The sequence below is a fragment of the Chenopodium album genome, chromosome 23 (assembly GCF_948465745.1).
Source record: "Chenopodium album chromosome 23, dcCheAlbu1.1, whole genome shotgun sequence".
NCBI lineage: Eukaryota > Viridiplantae > Streptophyta > Magnoliopsida > Caryophyllales > Amaranthaceae > Chenopodium > Chenopodium album.
Window position 1 is genome coordinate 25,076,596 of NC_137856.1, and position 24,811 is coordinate 25,101,406.

The 24,811-nt window shown below is 32.7% G+C and overlaps 3 protein-coding genes across 3 annotated transcripts; 1 reads left to right on the top strand and 2 right to left on the bottom strand.

Moving 5' to 3' along the window:
* Positions 1-5,076: 5,076 nt before the first annotated feature.
* LOC145607183 (uncharacterized) lies at positions 5,077-5,604 on the top strand. Its single transcript, XM_081662923.1, has one exon. It carries the CDS (start codon positions 5,077-5,079, stop codon positions 5,602-5,604), a length of 528 nt encoding a protein of 175 aa, XP_081519049.1.
* A 76-nt stretch (positions 5,605-5,680) lies between these two features.
* On the bottom strand, positions 5,681-10,524 carry LOC145608449 (glucose and ribitol dehydrogenase-like). Its single transcript, XM_081664063.1, has 4 exons — positions 10,202-10,524; positions 7,056-7,438; positions 6,252-6,610; positions 5,681-6,023 (listed from the first exon to the last, which is right to left on the bottom strand). The coding sequence occupies exons 1-4, from the start codon at positions 10,322-10,324 to the stop codon at positions 6,001-6,003; spliced, it is 888 nt and encodes a 295-aa protein (XP_081520189.1). The 5' UTR covers positions 10,325-10,524; the 3' UTR covers positions 5,681-6,000.
* A 6,842-nt stretch (positions 10,525-17,366) lies between these two features.
* Positions 17,367-24,352, bottom strand: LOC145608520 (glucose and ribitol dehydrogenase-like). The gene is made up of 4 exons (XM_081664135.1): positions 24,099-24,352; positions 19,338-19,720; positions 18,646-19,004; positions 17,367-17,725 (listed from the first exon to the last, which is right to left on the bottom strand). The coding sequence occupies exons 1-4, from the start codon at positions 24,285-24,287 to the stop codon at positions 17,703-17,705; spliced, it is 954 nt and encodes a 317-aa protein (XP_081520261.1). The 5' UTR covers positions 24,288-24,352; the 3' UTR covers positions 17,367-17,702.
* Between the last annotated feature and the right edge of the window lie 459 nt (positions 24,353-24,811).

A 24,811-nucleotide genomic window follows, 5' to 3' on the forward strand; every position in this document is an offset into this window, starting at 1 on the left:
ATAATTCAACTCATCAATACCACGAATAATATTTCTTTGCTCAACATAAATCATAAATTAGTAAAGACTTGATAGCACAAATCCTCAAAATATTCATGATAACAATCCAAAAAAAACTCTTCATTTATCCATGGTAATCACCAACAACTCAACCATATTGACCATATGTAAAACTCGTATGATCCAAATACTTGCCACCTATCACATAGTTATTTGGAAACCTATTTCCCATTCTTGAAGACATAATTCCTGGTTATTCACACCATTCTTAAAAAAAATTAAAAGGATTACACCATGAAAACACTTAATTCATTCCAAAACATAGTAAAAACATTGAAACAAGAATCACTTCACTTAAAACATTTCTCGAAAGCATATAAATTAATTCAACCACTTAATCTTAATTCTCATAATCAAAGTCTTTATTGGAAAGATCATAATCTTGATCATCATAGTTTACCTTACCATTAACTCAATAATCTTTAATAACTGGGCCAAGTGTAGTAGGATTTGTAGTTGGGTAAATTGGGTTGTAATCACTGTAATTTGAAGTATGGCTTAAACTTTGATTTGATGGGTTATAAATTGGGCTATAGTGTGGGCTAGCACATCCACAAATTGGCTTAGAAGAAACAACATTGGACCTTTGGAGAAGGTGGGTGATACTTTAGACTTGGTAATCTTTATATATGAATATGAACATATGGCCTTTAGAATGTGAAAATTGGCTTTTGGGCTTGGACGCCTACATGAGGTAGGAGTCTCATAACTTGGAGTAAGGGAAGGAGAAGGATAATTCTTATGCTTTAAAAAAAAGTGGTATGGATTCATCAATAGAGGAAACAAGCTCTTTGTGAAGTATTTGATAAATAAAAGAGTAGTTGGAAGTTCAAGTAATGAAGTTGGTCAAATTCTTTCAAGGTTTGGTTCTCCCCAACTTTGGTGGTTCCACAACTCTCCTCTTAGATTCATATATAGTCATGTTTAAGGTAGTACATATCACTTTTCAATCGAGTCAAGGTTGCTAGCCACTTTCCCTCATGATGGTGCTTCTCATTCTCAAAGAAAGGTTTATACTTTTTAGCTCTAGGTAAATGGGTTAGAAATAATAGAAATAGCCATGGTGGTTGAGTAACACTTCAAGGTCAAACTTCTCAATAAGAGGTAGAACAAGGGTGGTTAATTAACATGTATTAATCCCTTCACCTTTCCAGTAATAAAAAAAATCAAAGAATTCCTTCCTCCCTCAATCAATCGTTTTTATCTTGTTTACACATATAAATTATCAATTCTATGGTATTTCACATAAGCAACTCAACTCATAAATTCCATTTGCATTAAGCAATTCATAACGCAATGATAAACCAAGCATACTCAAGATCACCCAACCATGGGCAATAACTCAAAAATTCGGACCTCTAGACCATACTCTAAGGTGTTTTAACACCAACTTTAATGCACACATAATCACATACTCAAGTTCAAATAATTTCAATTCTTTTTATTTTCGAAAATAATAAATATGTATTTGAATCAAGATTAAAGGACGGTCAAGCCCGCGTCTCCCATGAAAGTTACCTACGACGTTGAGGAGAGCCTTTCCTAGACAGAGAGACGTACCCATTATAGGCCTCCGTAGAGAACTCGAGCATCCTTTTCTCCCTCATCTTTCCACAAATAGGAAAATAGTTTTTAAGTAAAATAAAGCTTTTGACTCACGCACAAATGCGAAACTCTATCTATCCTATATGTCCCTTAAGTCTACCCACAATTTTTTTTTTTTTTTTTTATTATTACTATTCCCATTTTAATCTTTTTAGGACCTTGAAAACTGATACCACTTTGTAACACCCCCAAATCTCCCTCTACGAAAATACTAGTATAATATGTATAATTTTACCGTAGAGATAGACTTGGGCGGGTTACTGCCGCGTGATTACGCAAGGCTACTCAAACTTACTAAATAAAACCAATACTTTGCAGCGGAAACTCAACTTTCTTTTATTAATACTTATGAAAATAGTAACATTGTTATGAGTACTATAAATAAAGACTAGACCAACATTCCTAAACTAGGTGAAGCAAATCCCGGGACTCCCATATGCTCATTCATGACTCCACCTGAAAATAGTCAACACTGCTTACCATTACGGTAAACAGGGCGAACCAAAACAAATAGGAAATACGGATTAGCAAAATATGCTATGTACGATAAGTACAAGATAATGTAAACTCAATTTATTTGCAAACATGCTTTTAAAACCAATTCCAATAAATAATCCAATAATTCCAAAACTCATGATTCAAAACCAATTCCAATGATTCAACATTCAAAATAATTGAAAAACCAATTCCTTTAAAAATCCAATTCCTTTTTGAACCAATTTCTTTAAATCCAATTCCTCACCCAAGTGTGCACACCCCCCCCAAGCTAGTCTCCTTATATTACAAGGCTATTCTTGAGGAAAGACTAGGTCATACAAAGTCCATAGTCTTATCAATAAACCAAATCCGCATAGTGGGATTACCAACATGCTTATAAATCATTAATAATAATATTTCAATGGTTCAATAAATCCAATATAATTCAAACTCCTTTTTAATAATTCCACATACTATCAAAATCAAAACCTCTTAAATAAATACTTGAGAATAAAATCTCATATTAATAAATTTCAAAATCAATAACTCTTCCTTGAGAAACCTTTTGTTTAATTCAATAAACTTTTCAAATCAATTCCTTTAAACATGATAAGTAATTCGATCAAACCATTCAAAACATGATTTTAAAATCAATCATTCAAAATACTTTTATCAATACCTCCAAACATAATTTATTTCAAAATCACAATTCAAATCAATTTAATTCAATCACCAATCAAATCATATAAACAATGTGATTCAAACCAATCACTTTCAAAGGTATCTAGCCACCTAACGTACTTGATCCTTGCTTAGCAAACACACCAAAAGAACCTCAAGAATCTTGATAGAACACACCCTACAAATAAATATATAACCTTAATCAATATAAGGTTAACAAATAATTAAAAACCCCCAACTATATGTACATGAACCTTTTAATTAATTTCTCCTAAACATCATTAAAATATGATTTTATATAATTAAAAATACTCATAATAATTTTATATTAATCTCCCATAATAATAATAACAATAATTGAATAAAAGAAGAGAAGAAGAAAAGATAAGAAATCAAGGAAAACAGAAGAATTGGAATTTCGTAGGAAATAATAGGCAGAACTTGCAGAGGCTATAACTCCTTTGATATAACTCCGAATTGGGTGATTCTTGAGCCTAATCTCAAGGATTTTTCGAGAGGAACAATCTTCTGTGAAACGTTAATACCCCAAAAACTGACCAGAAGTGCCCGAAAATTGGCTTCAAAGATAAACGGGATGATTTGTGTAAAATTGAGAAGAAGAAAAGAAGAGAATTGGTGTGAAGAATGTGAGAGGTATGAAGGGGTATTTATAGGCTAGTATGAGCATGAATTATGTTAGGAAAATGTAGGAAGAATTATGGTAATTAGGGTTTAAGAGATAACTTGGAGAAGTGAATAAAAAATTAAGGAAAGTTTGGATATTAAGGTGATTGTGTATACTTGAATATGGAAGGTATGTATGTCATGAAAAATAATAAGGAAATTAGAATTACTTGGGGAATAATCAAGAGGAACAAAAGGCAAGAGAATATGATGATTGGATACTAAAAAGATGGAGAATTAGAATTAAGGAAAATAGGAGATTCCCTTACTAGTATTTAGGAAGATTTTGCTCGGTTTAAGGAATAAAAGTAATTGTGTGAATAATATAGAATAACTAAATAATTAATTAATTAATTAAAATATCAATTATTCACCAATAATTAACTAAGAAAATCATATTTTCTATACATAGAAAATCCAAATTTCCTAGCTAAATAAATGGGAATTTTCGGCCATAATAATTAATATATAAAATATTATTTTTCTTAAATTAAAATATCCGAAATATGTAAATAATCCGGTTTTTAAAATAAGATAAATGGATAATAAATCTTATCCAAAATAATGATTGGTTTTCAAAATGCTTTTGGCGCCAAAATTCAAATATTATTTTGGCTCCAAATAATAAATTTACTAAAATACCCTTTTTATAAAATAATCCTTTATTAATTAGGAAAATACGTATGAAAATACGGGGTATTACAACTTGTCATAATGTTAAGGATGTAATTGAAGAACCTACTATTAACTTGCCATTACTTGAAGGTAGAGTGCAGAAGGGGATTGAGGGAAGTATTATTGAGAGTGTTATGATGGCAGGGGAATGGAGAGGAGCAAGGGAGGGGAAATAATGTGTTGGTGACAGATGTTTGTTATAGGGGAGGGTAATAGAGAAGGCATAAGAAGGGAGGAAAATTCATATAATGTAATTGCAGAGTTGGAAGTGGGTTGGGGAATGAAGTCTCGGGGAGTGGAAAAAATGAGAGAGGAGTTGATCAAGGAAATAATATGTTTATTTTCAATTCACTTAAGGGGGGACGAGAAGGAGGAGGGAGTAAGGGACATAGAAAATTTGTGAGAAGGAGAGGCAACTTTGATACTGTTATGGGGGGGAGGATATAATGAAGTTGGGTAAGAAAGGGTTGGAGAGTGTTGTAGAGCAAGATGGAGTTGAGAATGGCAAGAAGAAGATGATGGTTATTGATGATGTTTCTGGATTGCGGGTGGCGGCGACTGTTGTTGAACAGCTCTGCCGAACTCAAGGAATATATTAAGCTTAAACTGTAGAGGGCTGGGCAACACCTCTGTAGTTAACAACCTCCGGAACTTAGTGAGGAGGGAGGCCCCGTCTCTTATCTTTCTGACGGAGACGAAATTGAGTACTGGGGAGATGATGAAGATTAGAGCTAAGCTTTCGGGTTATGAGGGGATTGCGGTGGACAGTTGTGGGAGGTCGGGGGTGTGGCTTTATTTTGGTTGAAGAATATAAATGTTGAGCTTAGATCTATGTTTGTGCATCATGTGGATGTTCGAGTTAAGTTGGAGTGAGGTGAGTTTTTTTGGAGGTTAATGGGTTTCTATGGGTGGCCTGAGGTGCATAATCGATACCTTTCTTGGAAACTTCTCTCGGAGTTGGCAGGTGATGATGATGGAGCTTGGGTGTGCATTAGGGATTTTAATGAGATTCTTTCTGATTCAGAGAAGAAAGGTTGTCGAGATAGGGCTCTTTGGCAAATGGATAACTTCCGTGAGGTTGTTGATGTGTGGGGGTCAATTGATGTGCCAATTACTAGATATGAATTTACGTTTGATAACGGTCAGATTGGTGAGGATAATGTACAATGTAGGCTGGATAGCGCCCTTATGACGCTTAAGTGGCAGAATAAATTCCCGGACGCAAAGCTGGTGCACTTGGAGCGAGAGTGGCCTGACCACGCTCCAATAAAGCTTACTCTTGACAAGGAGGGAAGCTCGAAGAAGAAGAAGGAAAAATTATTTAGGTTCGAGCAATTATGGGTTGAGCATGTTGGGTGTGCGGGTGTTGTTGAGAATGCGTGGCTGACTGGGGGTTTCTCGGTGGAGGGCAGACTTGCTTAGTGTGTTGTTGACTTATGAATGAAAATTAATAGCCTCTGGGGCTTTAATAAAAGAGAAAGGCACATAATATTATTTTAAGACAGTCGAAGGAGCTTTAATAAATTATTACAATGCACAATCCTTACATGCATGATTGAAGATAAGATTCATAAGGCGCTCTGACACTGTAAATTAAACAAAACTAATGATAAATAACAATTACACACGAATAATGCAAAAGATGACACTCCATAAGTCCAAATAAAACCAAAATAACTTCAGCCTTTTAGCCCAATTCAAAGGGTTAAGCAGTGAGCTAGCTCCTAGCGCCTGAACTCCAATTCAAAGTCTAGGAGATTTTTATGTGATACATGTCTTGAATTGTCCTTTAATGGATCGATTGGTGAAAATTTTGGATCAAGCATTAACGATCATTCCACCTGAAACCACCAACTAGTTAGATTACCGTCATTGAGATTTACTAACGTGTGCCCTTGGGCACACAATATGACAATAAGACATAAAAAAAAACCTTATATATATAATTATACTAACAAATATAATGAAAATCTTTCCATAATTTAATGGAAAGTAATTTTGTTGCAAAGTTTTAAATTGAACTTAAGTAACATACCATCAACCTTTCAAAAAAAAAAGAAGTAACATACCATTAGGGTGGAGAAATTGGCCAGTGAAGTAGGACGAACACTCGTTGCTTGCAAGAAACACATAGGATGGCGCGAGCTCAAATGGTTGTCCTGCTCTATCCATTGCCGCCTCTTCACCAAAAGTTACAACCCTATCGACTGGAAGTGAAGCCACTTCTAGAGGAGTCCAAATGGGGCCTGGTGCTACACCATTCACTCGGATTCCTCGTTTGATGAGTTGGAGACCAAGGCTTCTGGTGAAGCTAACAATGGCTCCTTTGGTTGAGCTATAATCAACTAAAGTTTGTTCACCTATGTATGCCAATGCCGAGGATGAGTTGATGATGCTGCTTCCTTCTTTCATGTGCTTCACTGCATGCCTACACAAGAAAAACATTATATTATACAATCTAAGAATTCACTACTTTGTCGTGTTGGCCGGCTAGACTAGCAAGCTAACACAGATGTATGATTATTGGCATCCTCGCCATAGTCTATATTGTTATTGTAATTAGTGGAGGATCTTGAGTTAAAAGTACAAGGAGCATGATTTAAATCAGTTAAAATTATATAAATCTAACCATTGAGACATGCCATGTTATATCCATTTTTAAACGCAATGTATTCTATGCCTAAAAAACTTTTAAAAAAGTTAGGGGGGCAGAGGAGGTCGATCCCCTATACAAGCCTTAATGAAGGTCCTCCCCTGATTATAATTTGGTAAAATTAACTTCGAAAACACCAACTTTATATATATGTGAGGTAAAATGATTAGTCATATTATCATTCATAAGGTAGAATACTTTATAATTATGGAACACTTACTTTGCCATAAATACATAAGCAAATATATTGATTTCAAATGTTGTTCTCAGTTGCTCCTCGGTGATATCTTCAATATTCTCTTTATAGTACTGTACTGCTGCATTATTTACTAAGACATCGATGCGCCCAAACTGACTAACCACCTTATCAACCACCCTCTTGCATTCATCTTCACCTAGGCGAAGATCGGCTGGAATGGCAATAGGTTCACCTGCACCGTTTTCTTTGGTCGCTTCTCTTATCAAAACCAAGGCATCATTGGCATCTCTATCCTCTGGCCCTTTAACATATGTGAAAGCCACGGTTGCACCCTCGAGTGCAAAATAGTAACAAACTGCTCTTCCTATTCCTGAATCACCTCCTGTTACTAATGCCACCTTTCCCTGAATTTTAAAACATTTAGAATCATTACACTCTATCATATGAACATGTAAGGTAGGAAGATTTTACACTAATACAAATTATGTTGTTATTTATCGAAATAGATCATATTTCTCTCACATGTTAAAATTTAAACCAAATACGCAAACATGCAAAACTTTGGATATAGAGGTACAGTATTTATATGAGAAAGGTTAAAAAAATTTGGTGTCTTATGGTAATTGGTAGATTGTGTAAAATGAAAATAGAAAGATTAGATACAACCACAATATTTTAGGAAACACAGAATGGAATGTAAGCAGATTCTTATGAATCCCAAACACTACCGGCGGCTTTGCCACCAAATTAAATTAAAACCCTAAGTAAAAAGGAGTAATCCATTGTTTCTGATAGATATTATTTTTTGAGTTATTTTTTGGGGATTGCGGTGACCCGCAAACCCTCTTATATGCTACTTTCACAGGAAAAGTATGCACAGGAGATTTTAGAGCGTGCATGTATGGCCTCTTGTAAGCCTGCAGGTACTCCAGTTGACACTAAGTCCAAACTTAGTGCTGACGCAGGACCACCTTTTCGGGATCCTACTTTGTATCGCAGTTTAACAGGTGCTCTTCAGTATCTCACATTCACCAGGCCAGATATTTCATATGCGGTACAACAGGTGTGTCTATTTATGCATGATCCCCGGGAACCTCATTATGAGGCATTGAAACGCATTCTGCGTTATGTTCAGGGTACCATTGATCACGGCTTACATTTATATCCTACTGTTTCTCATCGATTGATTACGTACACCGACGCTGACTGGGGAGGCTGTCCCGATACCCAGCGTTCTACTTCGGGCTATTGTTGTTTCCTTGGGGACAACCTCGTGTCTTGGTCATCTAAGCGTCAACATACTTTGTCTAAGTCAAGTGCAGAAGCAGAATATCGAGGCGTCGCAAATGTTGTCTCTGAGGCGTGTTGGCTTCGTAATTTATTACTCGAGTTACATTGTCCTCTACGGCAGGCTACTATAGTTTATTGTGATAATGTCAGTGCTATCTACTTTTCTGGCAACCCGGTACAACACCAACGCACCAAACATGTGGAGATGGATATTCATTTTGTTCGAGAAAAGGTTGCTTTGGGGGAAGTACGGGTTCTACATGTTCCTACTAGATATCAGTTTGCGGACATTTTCACTAAAGGCCTACCACGAGAATTATTTTTGGAATTTAGGTCCAGTCTTAGCGTACGACCTCCTCCCACTACGACTGCGGGGGTGTGATAGATATTATATTTAGGATAATATTTGTCACAGATTAGGATATAATAAATGTATATTTTTGTATGTTTATCGTATCTAGGATTCCTTATGTAATTAGGTCTAGCGTTGTAAACTCTATATAATTGATCAATGGTACACACTCCAGATTGAGGAGTTTTCCTGAAATCTAACAGTTTCCACCATTAAAGATGAGCTTTCATTGCTTCACAATTGAAGATGAACTCTGCATTCTCCATTGAAGGCAGCCACAAGAGTGCGTTGGTTAAAGGCGAAATTGACAATGATTGTCAACGTCAATTCCTTTCAGAACGGGCTTCGAATTACGGGAATGAGTTGGAATTTTATTCTTACAATTTTGCCCCTCATTAACATAGTTGAAAAGACCACAATAGCCCTATATTAACAAGTGTTGTTCATATCCAATATTAACTTGTTTTTTCTCGAAATGAAGGAAGTATTAAAAAACGATATAAGTAATATCTTGTTATCAACCTATTAATCTTCCTTTTAAAAAAAATGTGTTCAGTGTGCGACTGGATCGCTTGTAAAAGAACAAAGTAACCTACCCCAACAACATTGATCGAGTTATATATCCATGTAATACTGACCAAGTAACCCTATATTACTAACGAAGTAAACCCTGTAACAATGATCGAGTAATCCCTATATAACTAACATAGTAATCTGCATAATGGTTGGCCACCCCATGTTGCCAGCTAGATATAAAAGTTGATATTAAATAAAATCAACCAATTTTATTTATCTTTTTTGTCCATTGGATGGATCAAGAGTTGACCCAATTGAACGAATTTTTAATCAACCCAAAAAATCAAACTTCGATTTCGATTCTTATGTACACAATACTTAGAACATGGTTCCAATTTTACTAAGAAAAAGCGACCCAATCCCACATTAAACACCCTAATTGACATCACTATTCTCTATGCCTTATGTGCAATCCTTTCAAAACCATCTCTCAACAGGGAAAATACAAGTTCATCTTGATGATAAACAAAATTTGTTTATCTAATGGCATTTTTGTAAATAAGTTAACAACTTTTATTAATATGCGGGTCCCACAAATGTTAACTTATTTACAAAAATGTCATGCTAACTAGAGTGAATTGTTGATATATTTACGAAAATGCCATTAGATAAACAAATTTTGTTTATCATGAAGATGTATGGGGGCTCCCTCCAACAGACATACTATTTGAAGTACAAGTTTAACATCATATTGAGTGGCAAAAGTGTAAATAAATCCACAACTTTTTATTAAAGTTGATCTCATATTGATATAATTATAAAAATATCTTGCTAACAACACGTTTTCGAAGGTAATAAATGAGAGATTCCTCAGCTCCCCCGACCACCATAAAGGTAATAATAAAATATAAGGATTAATATGTATGCATGGGTACGCTCTACTATTCCCAAAGAGGATACACACCTAACAATGTTTAGAGAAAAATGAAGTAAAATAGGAGAATGTAACTTGAAGCTTGTTGGATGGTTTATATTTAGGATTGGTAGAAATTGGGACTGGATTCATCAAATATTGTTTGCCTGGTTGAGTTTCCTGGCTTTGTGGTGGAAATTTCTGGTCCTGGCTCGCCATTTTTCTTGATTTAAATTGCTCCTGTTACAATAAAAAAATAGTACGTAATAATTTTTCTTTTTTTGTGATCGAATAATGTATATACTCTGTTATAGTTTTAGAAATGTAAACCAACCTAAAACCAAATATATATAGATAGAATTTTTCACGTGTTTAGTATTTTGCATTATTATTTTTTTGGTGCAAGAGAGGGGCAAGGCCCCTATATTTTGCATTATTATTAGTGGTCATACATATATAATACATTATAGACATTATAGTTTGTGGTTTTTCTTAATTTAGGACCATTAGGTTTTTATTTTATTTTATTTTATTTTATTTTTTTATTTTTTTTATTTTTTTTTTTTTGTCCATATAAACAAAAATGTTAACAAGTGTCCTTTACTTATATGGCATATAACAATGGTCTCTAATCCAATACATCCCAAAATCTTAAATGCATGACTAATATTAATTTGATATTCTCATTGATTTTGAAATTTATTGTCCCATTATTATTATTATTATTATTATTATTTAATATATTTACAAAAATTTTGTCCCATTATTGTTTATTGATAATATAACGAATAAATAAATAAAAACAGGTGAAGGTGGCTATGAGATTTAATAATATCTTGTGGAGGATAGACAAACAAAGATTTTGGTCCACAAAATTTGATTTCTATGCTAAGAACAATGAAAATGATAAATACAGACAAAGTATAACGTACATATTTAAGATGTTTAAAAAGAAATATTATAAATTAATAAACATTAATTTTATGGATTTGTGTTAGATAATATAAACATTAATTAAGGGCTTGTTTGACATTGTTTTTTGTTTTTAGTTTTCTGTTTTTTTGAAAACAAAAAAACCAAAAATAAGAAACAAGAAAAAGGTGTTTCCACTTTTCTGTTGTCAGTTTTCAATATATTCATGATTTTAATGGGTTTGTCTAATTTTTGTTTAAATATATAAAATATATCATATGAGTTTGAAAACCAAAAAACCAAAAAACTGAAAACCACAGCGATGCCAAACGAACCCTAATATAGTTGTTTATGTTTTTATCATGAATTCAAGATGTTTATTATATAAAATTTAATATAATTAAAAATCCTATATATATCCAACAAATTACAAAAATGTTAAGGATCCTACTACGGCAAGGGCGCTAGGCTATATGGATTTTTCTGCATTGCCTAGTAATAGTATTTTACCTACTTCTTAGCAATATATTATATTGAAAGATGAACCTATTATTGTCATAATCCATGTGGCAAATACAACAATAGTAGCTCCATCATGGATAATGATCACTTAAAAGGAGTAGCTAATGGAGAATTAGTCCTTAACTACCTAGAGAATTTTGAAGCAGGAAAGAACTTTATCTTTGGAATATATATTTGTAAATTAGGATGTGTCATATACTGATATGCATATACAAGATACAACCTTAGAAAATGTATCCAAAAATTTTTGCGTTAAATTCACTAGAAACCTTATTACGATAAAGTAGTCCTACCTTAGTTAGCAAAATAATGTAACTTTTATTTTAGCCACATTTAAAGCAATAGTTGTAAATTTGTAATAATTGCTACCTAGAAGAGAAAGATGTATAGTTTAGAGTTTAGAAGCATCCTATTATATGAAAGGCAGTCATAGAGGTAGAAAGTTAAAGGTAGAGAAATTCTTTTGAAATTATTATTAGGAAATTTTGACAATTACCACCTTATGTTATGTCCATTTTAGCAATTACCACCTTCTATTTTTTTTTTTCGAAAATTACCACCTTCTATTTTCAAAAACATCAAAAGTCACCACCTTCTTGCCCCCCAACTGCCACGTGACGTCATTTTAGGCCCATTCTTTCCCTTCCCTCCCTATTTCCCTCACATTTCTCATTCCTATTTGGATTCTCATCTTCCCTTTCACTTTTTTCCCCCAAACCACCAATAATTGTTCGTCAATTTTGATTTGGAGGAGTGAATTGAAGTGTTTTTGATTGTTTGGGGGAAAAAAAGTGAAAGGGGGGATGAGAATCGAGTTAGGAATGAGAAATGTGAGGGAAATAGGAAGAAAAAGGAAAGAATGAGCCCAAAATGACGTCACGTGGTAGTTGGGGGGCAAGAAGGTGGTAACTTTTGATGTTTTTGAAAATAGAAGGTGGTAATTTTCAAAAAAAAAAAATAGAAGATGGTAATTGCTAAAATGGACATAACAAAAGGTGGTAATTGTCAAATTTTCCTTATTATTATTAACATAAAGAAGGTAGTGAAATTCAAAGTGAAGTAAAGTTTCTCATAATTCCTTTAACTAGTTCATGAAGGTACTCTACAGCAAAATACTTGAGATTAGCTACCTTGGTAAAGTCGAAAGTGATAAACGCTTGAGATTTCATTACTCATTGTCATGTATTGGTCAAAACTCTATCTCTAATTAACAGTTATTATTGAGAAGCATAGTGGATATTTTATAAACATAGAAGTTTATTTATAATGATATAAGTGGTAGAACAATGATAACTAGTACTATTAGTTATTAAGAAAATCAAATGTAATATTTGATGAATAATATGTTATCATTTATTGTTCGTTTCTGTCAAATAATATATACGTATCAGTAGTTTGTTAGATATTCGTTGATAGAAAAAAATTTGATGAGTAAGAAGATTTTAACATTAGTACTCATACATTTTATGCTTAAACTAAGTTTAATTTTTATACCTTTTAAACACTATGAGAACACTTATGAACAGTGTGAAGACAATCAAATCCCTCAAAATATATGTTTACCTATGTGCCCCCATTGGTATGATATTAATTGTCTTTAAGTTTTTCCTTGTGTGATTTAGGGCATGTTCATATTTACTTAATTTCAGTTCAATTCAGTTCAGTTCAGCTCCAATCAATTCAGTTCAGTTCAGCTCCAATCAGTTCAGTTCAGTTCAGCTCCTAATTTCCTTCTCTCATAAAACATTCATTTCAGCTCAATTCAGCTCAGTTCAGTTCCAATCAGTTCAGTTCAGCTCCAATCAATTCAATTCAGTTCAGCTCAGTTCAGTGAATGTGAACAAGGCCTTAATGAGTTAACTCTTATGAATAATGTTTGGACAATTATACCCTCTAAAGGTTTATTAACATTAATTGCCTTTAAAAAAAATTTATAAAAAAAAAAAACTCTTAAGAATAGTCTGTGGACATCCATATATACCCCTAAAAATATTTGTGTACACATTTTTCCTTATTATGTTGCCAACAACTAGGAGCTCAATAAAAATGATTAGTTATAGCGCGTTAGCCAACGTAGTCTTTGTAAAAATAAGTACAACCTATGCTAATTATACTATTGACTATGTAAAAAATTAAATTGTCTCTAGAAAGCGAATTGATTAATGTAATTAGTTATCCATGCATTGTGCTGGGTTGAGACTTGCCCGACTATAGGCCTATTCCGATTGACTGAACAAAGCTGAGCTGAGCTGAACTAAACTGAAGTGAACTGAATTTATTGGAGCTAAACTGAACTGAACTGAATGTTTTATAAGAGAAAGAAATTAAGAACTGAACTGAACTGAACTAAATTGAACTTATTAGAGCTTAACTGAACTGAATTGAAAATAATCTGAAGAGAATAGGCTCAACATTATTTTGTGTATTTTATATGAAAATTTTGACCACTTCCAATAGGTAGTAAACGCAATTCAACAAACGGCTAAAACACATCCAAACTTTCCAAAAATGTGATTATGATAGGTGAGGACTGAGGACCAAACATGTGAAAAAAACCATTTACGTAATAAGGAAAAAAAAAAAAAAGGGCCAATGTTTCTACATTAATAAAGACAAGAAAGCGTTTCCTAAAATAAAATAAAATAAATAAATAAATAAAAGAAAGCGTGTTTTAAATGCTGAGTGAAAGATGAAGCAAAGTTGGATTCATCACCAAAGAAGGCCGGTGTTTAAGGATATAATGCAAACTATAAGTACTTGACAAATTGTGAAAGGTATCATCTATATCAATCTATCTATACCATCTATTAAAAGACGTTCCTAAGAACGTCGATGTGCAACATAAGGATAAGGGGGATCGAACCCTCAATCTCTTACAACAAAAATAATCATTTCACCATCTAAGCCAATTACCAAATATATTATCAATATGTATATATATATATATACATATATATATATATATATATATATATATATATATATATATATATATATATATATATATATATATATATATATATATATATATATATAAGTGCAAATAACAAGATTCAATTAAAATAAAATATGCTAAAAAAACTCAATTTTAGTTTGACAATAATAATTATTATACAATTTTAAAAAGCCTTTAAAAAATTTATCGATTGCACGTCTACAACAACAGCAACCTGGGGCAACGCCCGGGCTACTCACTACTCACTAGTATATATATTAAAACTCATGGCAAATGGCAAGGATTGTAATTTTGCCATGTGTTGTCAATTTTGCCACTTGTTGCCATGTCACTTATTATTATTTCCTCCGTTTTTATTTAGTTGACGCGTTGGATTTAGGCACATATATTAAGGAGAGGAGAGAGAGTGATAGGGAATGAAAAAGTAAGTGGGGTAGCTTGTAAATGCAAGATAAAAAAATTTACCCAAAAAAGAAACGTGTCAACTAAAAAGAAACTTCCTAAAAAGGAATACGTGTCAACTAAAAAGAAACGGAGGTAGTATTAATTACCAATGATGTTTCTTCACAAAAATTTATTAATTTGTTAGCATTAATATTTGAACCCATAAGACCATCACTCCAATGATATATATAGGGTTGAGATCCAATCAGAAGTTTCTTAAAATGAGAAGAATGAGAAGGAAGAAATGTGCAAAAGTTTTTAACTAAATGTGTATATTTTTTTCATTAAATGTGCAAAATTGATTTTCGAACTAATAAAAAATTTGAATTTTCTAGAAAAACAGAAAATATGCACATTATTTTCAAAATTTATGCACATTGAATTTCTGTCAAATTTTTTTTTGCACATTTAGTTTGAAAAATATGCATATTAAGTACAAAAATTATGCACATAAAATCCTTCTCAACCTTCTCATTTTAAGAATCTTCTCATTTGACTATATATATATATATATATATATATATATATATATATATATATATATATATATATATATATATATATATATATATATATATATATATATCCAGCCACCCACTTTCCCCTTCCCCGACCACCCCCACCTTCCTGCCTCCTCTTCCCATTTATTTCCATTCCGACCACCCCCTTAGCCACCTTCCTCCTACCACCATTAAAATCAATAATCGACAAAAATACCAACAACAACCACCATGAAAGCTCGATTCCATCACATCTTCATTCTCACTCCCTCCATTACCACCATATATATTACCCCTCAACTCAACCTCTGATTTCGATTTCAAAACCACTTTCTCTCTCCTAATTGTTGTCCTCATTTCCCCTAAAACTCAAAAATCTGCCATTAACAGCAATGTCTCTCTTTCCTGATTCCTCTCAACCTCAATTTCTATGGAACTCAAGCTCCAAAACCCATCATCCAATTCAATTCTATAATTCTGCAAAAACCCACCTCAAATTCTTCCTAAAAGACATTTATATATTTGAACGAATGTTTATCAGAGCGGGTGCCGGAGGATCTACCATTTTTGGCGGGATTTTGAGGAAAGGTAGGTTGGTTTATGGGTTTCGAGCTTTCGAAGAATGTTGGTGGTTTTTTTTCTGGGTTTTGAGCTTTCGACAGAGCTTTGACAGAGGTGGGTGGTTGTTTTTTTTCTAGGTTTTAAGTTGTGGATTGAGTTGGGGATTTCAGGGGGTGGGTGACATCAAGAAATGAGGGAAAATGGTGAGGGGTACGGGGAAGGGAGGCGGGTAGTGGACTAGTGGTGGGGTGGCCGGAAAGAGAAGAGGATGGGAAGGAAAAGGAAGTTGGGTGGTTGCTGGCTGGAAATTATGGAGGAAGTAAGGAATAAGGGAAAAAATAAAAATAAAATTCAAAATTTTTTTTTTAAATGTAAAATTAAATTTGGACTAATCAAATTTTGACACATGGCAAGGTGACTTGCTATTGTAAGTTGATAACTCGTTTGGCCTAATAGAATAGAATGGGGTGTAAAGGTGAGATTATTGTAGAATAATCAAAAGGTCGGATTATTTAAAAAAAGATATGTGTGTGTGTGTGTATATATATATATATGTATCTGTATATATATATATATATATACATATATATATATATATATATATATATATATATATATATATATATATATATATATATATAGGGTCCATTAGTTGATAGAAATGAATCATTGAAATCATTAAAAGTAAATCTCCATAGTTGGAATTATTAAAGTGTATTTTTCCCTTTATTTTTGGGCTAGTGTTACAGTTTCTAATCCTATAAAAATATATATGATGTGGTGACCAAGGCCTCTGCTATTCAGCTTAATTTCAGTTTAGCTCAGTTCAGCTCCAATCAGATCAGTTTCTAATTTCCTTCTCTCATAAACAATTCGTTTCAGCTCAGTTTAGTTCAGTTCAGCCCCAATCAATTCAGTTCAGTTGTTTTCCGTAAATCGCAACAGGCCCCAAGTGTTGAATTGATTTTTCGATCGTTTGTTCAATTCAGGTTTTGATTGATGAATAACCTTTGTCTTACTGAGAGATCTAAGTAGTGTCGTCTCATACTTTTTCGAGCCTTCGCTTGGAACAAAAGTAAAATAAAAAGGGGCCTTAAACAACTAAGGAGGAATTTTAAAGGGAGGAAAGTTAAGCATTTGTAAATGCATAACATTAATTAAATATTTTTAAAACACATGATAGAGAGTGAAAAGAGGAGAGAGATATGAAGAGAGAGGTCTGTAGGTGGACCCCACCTATTTTTTGGTCGGATTGTATATATCACGTGATGGGAGACCACATGTTGATTGTTCCACTGAAAGTTTATATGGTACCATTGAATCCTCATAATACTATTTATGTATAAATTTTGTACAACTAAATGCATATATAATACCAATATGTGCATATATAGTATCACTTTATATTCAGTTGTACCATTTGATCATCCAATGATACCAGAATATGCATTCGTTTGTACATTTGTATAATTACACAAATCATCAATAACTGATAATAATCATACACATGGAACGCCAATCGTACATGAAGAATATACAAATACAAGGAAAAGTTGTTGCTTGCTGGACAAGAGAGTTATATATGATGGCGTGCTTCTTTATTCGAGGACCCTAATAATATGGCATGAGATGGTGCCTTGGTAGCTTATGGCTGGTACTATACATGATTTACAAGCATGAACATATGTGTAGTATAGTCCGATCAGGTGTTTACTATCATACCACCTGAAACAAAAATTAGCTAGTTAGCTAAGAAGCTTTCTTATATGTATAGTATACATCAAATTCCATTTGAAACAAACTTTGTACAGTAACAAACATATACTTTGTGTTTTTAGATACATAATTCACAGGTAAAATCGGTAAAAACCACCTTTTATGCTCAACTTTTTTGAAAAAACCACCTTTTATGTTTTTTTTTTTAATTAAACCACCTTTTAAGTATCTAAATTTTTAATTGCACCACCCCTATTTCAAATTATGACGAAAAAATTAACTAAAACGTCAAAGGGACCCACAACTTGTGACTTTCGCTCCTAAATCATGTATTTTTCTCACCTCCAAAAACATTTGACCCTCCCCTTTATATATATGCATGACTAAATTGAGTAAAGCTCTAAAAAAACAAACTTAATTTTGCTACAAAAATTAAATTGTAGTATTTGTTTATTCTCAAAACCTAAATTGAGATAATTGAAGTGGATGGTTGAGATGGAAGGGAAAGATTTGCTATGGTTGATGATTTGGAAGTGGATGGTTGAGATACAATATGTTAGATTTGAAATAGGGGTGGTGCAATAAAAAATTTAGGTACTTAAAAGGTGGTTTAGTTAAAAAAAAAACTTAAAAGGTGGTTTTTTTAAAAAAGTTGGACAAAAAAGGTGGTTTATACCAATTTTACCTTAATGAAAGTATCAATTTAGATCTTCTATCCCTTTCTTTTTTTGTTGATCAATTGATTAAATTTTCTCTATCTCTCTTATATCACATAAGATATCTTTATTTTTCCTCTCTACCTTACTTTCGCTACTCTTAAAATTGTTTATAAGTCCATAAATTCAAAAGTGATGCATCTAAGAAAACAAAGGAAGTATATGTATAACATTGATTATAATGGATTGGTGGATGGAATTAACACAACGTACCATTAGGGTGGAGAAATTGGCCGGTGAAGTAGGAAGAACTTTCATTACTAGCAAGAAAGACATAGGATGGTGCAACTTCAAACGGTTGTCCTGCTCTATCAACCGGCGCTTGCGAGCCAAACGTGACAACCCTTTCTACAGGATACGCAGCAACTTGAAGGGGAGTCCAGATGGGGCCTGGTGCCACCCCGTTCACTCGGATTCCTCGTTTGATGAGTTGGAGGGCAAGGCTTCTAGTGAAGGTGACGATAGCTCCTTTGGTGCAAGAGTAGTCGAGAATTGTAGGTTCACCGCTGTATGCTACAACAGAAGCTGAGTTGATGATACTGCTTCCTTCTTTCATGTGCTTTAGTGCATGTCTGTATAAACCAACACATTGCATCATCAAAATTATTACTTATACGAGCTGGTAAAGAAAATTAAAAAGTGAAATCCTATATGTAGCCATTACGACTATAAATAAGCAATTAAGATATTTTCTAATTTTGTAAAAGTTCAAAAATGCATGACAGAAGCACGTGCAAATTAGTTTAATTAATGTTGTTTCAAAAAGAAAAAAAAAGTTAGGGTAATTAGTGTTATATTATTATTATTTTTATCCCCATTTTTATCTCCTTATATATTAGCCGTAAGAGCTATGTATATCATATTTCAAAATTAGATGGTGTTAGATTTTGTATTTAAGACCATACTTTGCTAGGAAAAAGTAGGTGAAGAAGTTGATTTCAAATATCGTTCTTAGCTGCTCATCTGCAACTTCTTCGATGCTCTTTGAATAATATTGCACTGCTGCATTGTTAACTAAGACGTCAATGCGTCCGAAGCGGCTAACCACCTGATCCACCACGTACTTGGATTCCTCTTCACCTCGGCGAAACTCAGCCGGAATCGCAATGGGATCACCTGCATCATTTTCTTTGGCTGCTTTTCTTATCAATGTTAAGGCATCATATGCATCTCTATCCTCCGGCCCTTTAACATATGTGAATGCCACGGTCGCACCTTCGAGCGCAAAATAGTAACAAACTGCTCTTCCTATCCCTGAATCACCTCCTGTTACTAATGCCACCTTTCCCTGCAATAACAATAATGTATTGTTATGACAATTCTACTTCTATATTAGCACCAAGATATTTAAAATCAATCACACTTTTTTAGCAAACTTACACATGAGAAAAATATACTACGTAATTATGTAGAATATATTGTTAGATTTGAAACAATTGAAATCATCAAATGAGAATGTGAAAAAAATAGGTCTTTCTGAATTTTACCAAGTTAGGGCGAAGCCAGGATTTTAACATTGGTACGGCACCACTAGCCGACCAAGTAGTAATTAATCGACAACAAAATACTCTAATAAAACACATTCAAATAAAAAAGAAATAATTGAACAACCAAGAGATTAACATTATTTTTTTTATTAATTATTTTTTTAGCCAAAATCCTAGCCTCCTTTCTCTCTTCTCTCTCCTTAATCTTAGCCTCCATTGTCAATTTTAAAGGGGTTTCTATCGGATTTCACCGGTGAAAAGCCCCAATCTTTATTTTCTTTTAAGTTTTTTTATTTGTTCTTAGGTTACCATAATGTCTCCCTCGAAAGAAAGGGTTTATCTCCTTTGAAAGACAAGGTTTTTTCGATTTTCTTCAAAAGACAAGGTTTTTCGGGCTCCTTTGAAAGACAAGGTTTCATTTGTGTTTAATTTGGTCTCTGGTTGTGCGCGGCTATTATTGATTATGGCTCGGATTCGGGTTACGGAATTAACACAAGAATTTTCTTTCTCACAATATTGTGAAGCGGCGACAAATCCACTCAAAAAGTTGTATGAGACAACGACCCGAGAATGTGCCAAATTGTTATATTTATGTATTGGATTATTCTTAGCCCTTCCTCGATTAATTCTTGTTTGATTTTGTTAAATTCGTTTTCATTATCGTTAATTGTAAATTGTAGATGTCGTATGATTATTATTAATGAAATTTAATGTCCTTTAGGACTTCTTTCAAAAAAAAAAATAAATAAATAAATAAAAAAAAAAATAAAAAAAAAATGAGATTGCTATTAAAATAAACCGTTAACTCTCCTATATTTCTTTTACAATTTTTAGTACTCCAACTACTCCCACTTACCTCTTTTTTATTTAAGTCAATTAAATTCCTACAACTATGTGCCGATCAAAGTGTAACTTTTATTAAAACATGGATTGAGTAGAGACCAAATTATGAATTGAGGAAATATTTAAAATCATCAACAAAATCATTACCCAATTGATATTGTTACAGTCAAGGAAGCTCACTACTAACATGATTAATTAAAGGACTTTTTTTTGGAAATAACTACCTGTTATTGCTGTTGTTTTAGTAATTACCACCTACAATTTTTTTTTTAACCACCTAACATTTAAAAACATGAAAAATTTCCACCAGATTTCCCAAGCCCTCATATATAACGTTATCATGCCTTCCTTCTTCCTTGATTTTCTGGTTCATTATCCTCCAGGGATCAAACCTTTATAAAGCTAGTTTGGAGGTTAAATATTCAACCAAAATGGAAGCTTTTCTTGTGGAAGCTTTTTCATGATGGTATCGCTGTGAAGCTTAACTTGGCAAAGAGGGGTATTCAGGTTAGTGCAACTTGTGACTTTTGTGGTACAGAGGAGGAAGATAGTCAACATCTGTTTCGATTTTGTGATCTGGCAAAAGAAGTTTGGGAAAACTGTTCCCTTACTATTTGCCCTGACTCTACTGGTTCCGACTCTCTGAGAGTGTGGATCCAAAGTTATATCCTGCTTTTTTATAGCGAGGATGGAAGACATGGGGAACGCATTGTTAAATTTGTTGCAACTCTTTGGGGGTTGTGGAAGACAAGAAATGCACGATGCTTCAATGGAAGCAATGGGGCAGTAGGTCTAGCTACAGAACTGATTAATAGGGCCTTGCAAGAGCATGAGGTTTTCTCTCAGGATTATAACATGCTCCCTGATAGTAGGGCCCCAATAGAGGAGGGACCGACCATTCCACCAGGTTTCAATTATGTGCATCTAGGAAAAGATAAGGATCATCTTGTCAACTTCATGATTGAGGTGGATGGCTCTTGGGATAAGAATACTTCGAGGGCAGGGATAGGATGGGCTTTTACAAGGAACCGTCAAGATATTTCAACGGATAGGGGGGAAGACATGGAGCAGCTGGATCGGCTATTCATTGTGAAGCTTGGGCTTGTCTTGAAGCTATGAAGTGGGCTCGAACAAAAGGTTTGTCAGAAATTCTCCTCCTCTCGGATTCAGCTTCTCTTCTTTCCAACATCCAAGATGGCCTAGGTAAGGATGTTTCTATCACTTAGATGTTAAAGGAAATTAAGTCAGTTGGAGCTTTGTTCGAAAGATGTGCAATCATCAAAGTTCCTAGGGACCAGGTTCAACGGGCGAACGACATCGCGAGAAAGTGTCGGCTTACTATGTCTAATAATTTATAGTTGCTTTTTAGTTTTCCTTTGCTATTGTCAAAAAAAAAAAAAAAAAAAAAAAAAAAAAAAAAAAAAAAAATCTGGTTCAATATTTTTTGTTCAATATAAGTTAAAATTAGATTAGGGAAAAGAATTTAGTAGTCAATTTAACATTATTTAGGCTCAAACAAACATAACTAAGTCACCAATATGTGTCAATTAGATTTTGTTATTCTTCATTTAGGGTTTATCCTCAATTTGGGGAACTTTTCAAACTGAGAAAATTTTTTAAATTGAGCATTATTTACATTAATTAACTCTATATAGAACTAATATCTATGCTAAACTTAGGATTGTAAATCATAATTTAGAAAAACGTTTAATTTTAAACATCCCTAAAATCCATATGAGACCTAAATTTTTATATCAATAATTAGTAATAATTTCTTAACAATGATATCAATTCGGTACTAATTGAAGACAGAATACGTTAAATCGATGCAAACTAGTCCCAATTTGATAAATTAATCACTAAATAAAAAACTTCTAATTTTATTTTAAACCCTAAATAATGAACACCATCTTATAGTTAGCCCCAATTTTGTAAATTAGGTACCTAATTTAGGGCCTGTTCAGTTCAGCTTAATTTCAGTTAAGTTCATCTCCAGGCCAATCAGTTCAGTTCAGTTCAGTTCAACTTTTAATTTTCTTCCCTCAAATTCATTTCAGCTCTATTCAATTCAATTCAGCTCCAATCAGTTTAGTTCAGTTTAGTTCAGCTTCAATCAGTTAAGTTCAGTTCTGCTCAGTTTAACAAATGTGAACAGAACTTTAGTGATTTGTTTGCATAATTTGAATTTGCAATTCAAAAATCGAAGAACATAGTTAGAAAAAGGAATGAAATTGAAAAAAAAAAATGTCAGTGGGGCTCAGAATGATATAACGTAGGCAATTAGGTGAGAAATTTTCATTTTTAGTAAAAAGGAAAATCTAATATATATATATATATATATATATATATATATATATATATATATATATATATATATAAAGGGGAGTTTTTTCCCGAGTTTTTAGAGAGCCACGTAGGATTTAATTTTCTTAGCGCGCCACGTAGGATTATAAAGTTTAGTTGTAGCCAATTAAATAAGAGATTATTAATTTATTTTACAATTAAATAATTCAAATGCCACGTAAGCAAAATTGACGAATGAGATATTAAAGTTTAAATTAATTAAATACAAAATATTATCTTTTGATATTATGAATTTTATCTAAATATGCAACAAATTTTAGCACATAAATACAAAAAAATTATTTTAGAAAATTCAAACAAACCGTGCATCGCACGAGTTCATCTAGTATATATATATATTGTAGGTGGTAATTACTAAAACACCAACAATTGTTTTTTTTTTTTTTTTTTTTGAAGCATGCAATTGAATTATATGATAAACTAATATTGAAATTACTGGACCCACTAGCAGATTACCATAGTAGGTTATGGCCCTGTTACTCTATTAAATTATGTGTTAAAGGGAGTTGAGATATCGTGTCTGTTATTCTAAGACGGAGAGAGTATGCAATAACACCACATTATTATAACACCACATTATTATTGAGACTCAGCTATATGCATGATGTGTATTATGTGTAAACCACTAAAAAGCTAAGAAAAGGATAGGGAAAAAAAAATAAGAAAAAGACAGAAAAAAAAAAGAAAAAATTACGAAAAAAATAAAAAGTACCTTAGATAATCTCATAGCCAAACATTTGTCGTATATATACATAATGTGTACAACTATTTTTAGTATTATTACACATAATATGAAACGAAAGTAGAATAATACTTGTATATAATTTTATGTATCAGACGTCAAGGGCGGACCATAATAGGGGCTTAATAGGGCTTAGCAAAAAAAAAAATTTAAAATTTTTTTAAAAAATTAAAAAAAAACTAAAAAATAGAGAAATAAAACATGTAATATGTATGAAACGTAAGTCTTACATGAAGCTTTTTGGAAGGTATATAATGAGGATCGACAGAAATAGGGAGTGGATTCATCAAATATTGTTTCCCTGGTTGACTTTCCTGAGATTGCGGTGGAAATTTCTGTTCCTCGCTTGTCATTGTTTTGTTACAAAACACCAAGAATATAAAGAAACAATATAGAACTCTTTTTATGTTTTGATGCATTTTTTTTCTTTTGATATTGTTAGAAATATAAATATTGGCACCAATTAAGATAGACAAAACCAAACACTAAGATAAATTTATATATAAAGGAACCAATTCGATCTCACCATTTTGGTTTTTGGTTTATGTAGTACATCATATCATAATTAATGCCTTTAGACTTTAGTGATCATTTGGATTTTGAATTATATCATATATATATATAGTTAATGCCTTTAATGCATGAATACATTATGTGTTAACAAGAAATGTCCTCGACTATATTATTGATTACTACGTTTTTTGTTATCTATACTTTTCTTACCTATAACTATGAAATTTTTTATGTGCATTTTAACGTTAGAGTCTTAGAGATACCATTATTTAGACAATGGCAGTTGTTGACCCTTAACATCAAGATTGACAACTTATACAAGCCATAAATAAATTAAAGACTTTCTCGCGCGATATAAAATAAATGTATACGAAATATATTAGAATTTTTTTCTATATCTCTTTCGATGCATTAAACTAATAATTAATTT

What these genes read in the sequence shown, in the direction of transcription:
- LOC145608520 (XM_081664135.1), bottom strand. Translation starts at nt 24,287, where the DNA reads ATGCATCAAAACATAAAAAGAGTTCTATATTGTTTCTTTATATTCTTG. An exon ending in ACCTACTTTTTCCTAGCAAA is followed by an intron (nt 19,005 to 19,337) that starts GTATGGTCTTAA and finishes TGGTTTATACAG; the next exon opens with ACATGCACTAAAGCACATGA. An exon ending in CCAATTTCTCCACCCTAATG is followed by an intron (nt 17,726 to 18,645) that starts GTACGTTGTGTT and finishes TTTTTGTTTCAG; the next exon opens with GTGGTATGATAGTAAACACC.
- LOC145607183 (XM_081662923.1), top strand. Translation starts at nt 5,077, where the DNA reads ATGGGTTTCTATGGGTGGCCTGAGGTGCATAATCGATACCTTTCTTGG.
- LOC145608449 (XM_081664063.1), bottom strand. Translation starts at nt 10,324, where the DNA reads ATGGCGAGCCAGGACCAGAAATTTCCACCACAAAGCCAGGAAACTCAA. An exon ending in GCTTATGTATTTATGGCAAA is followed by an intron (nt 6,611 to 7,055) that starts GTAAGTGTTCCA and finishes TTTCTTGTGTAG; the next exon opens with GCATGCAGTGAAGCACATGA. An exon ending in CCAATTTCTCCACCCTAATG is followed by an intron (nt 6,024 to 6,251) that starts GTATGTTACTTC and finishes TGGTGGTTTCAG; the next exon opens with GTGGAATGATCGTTAATGCT.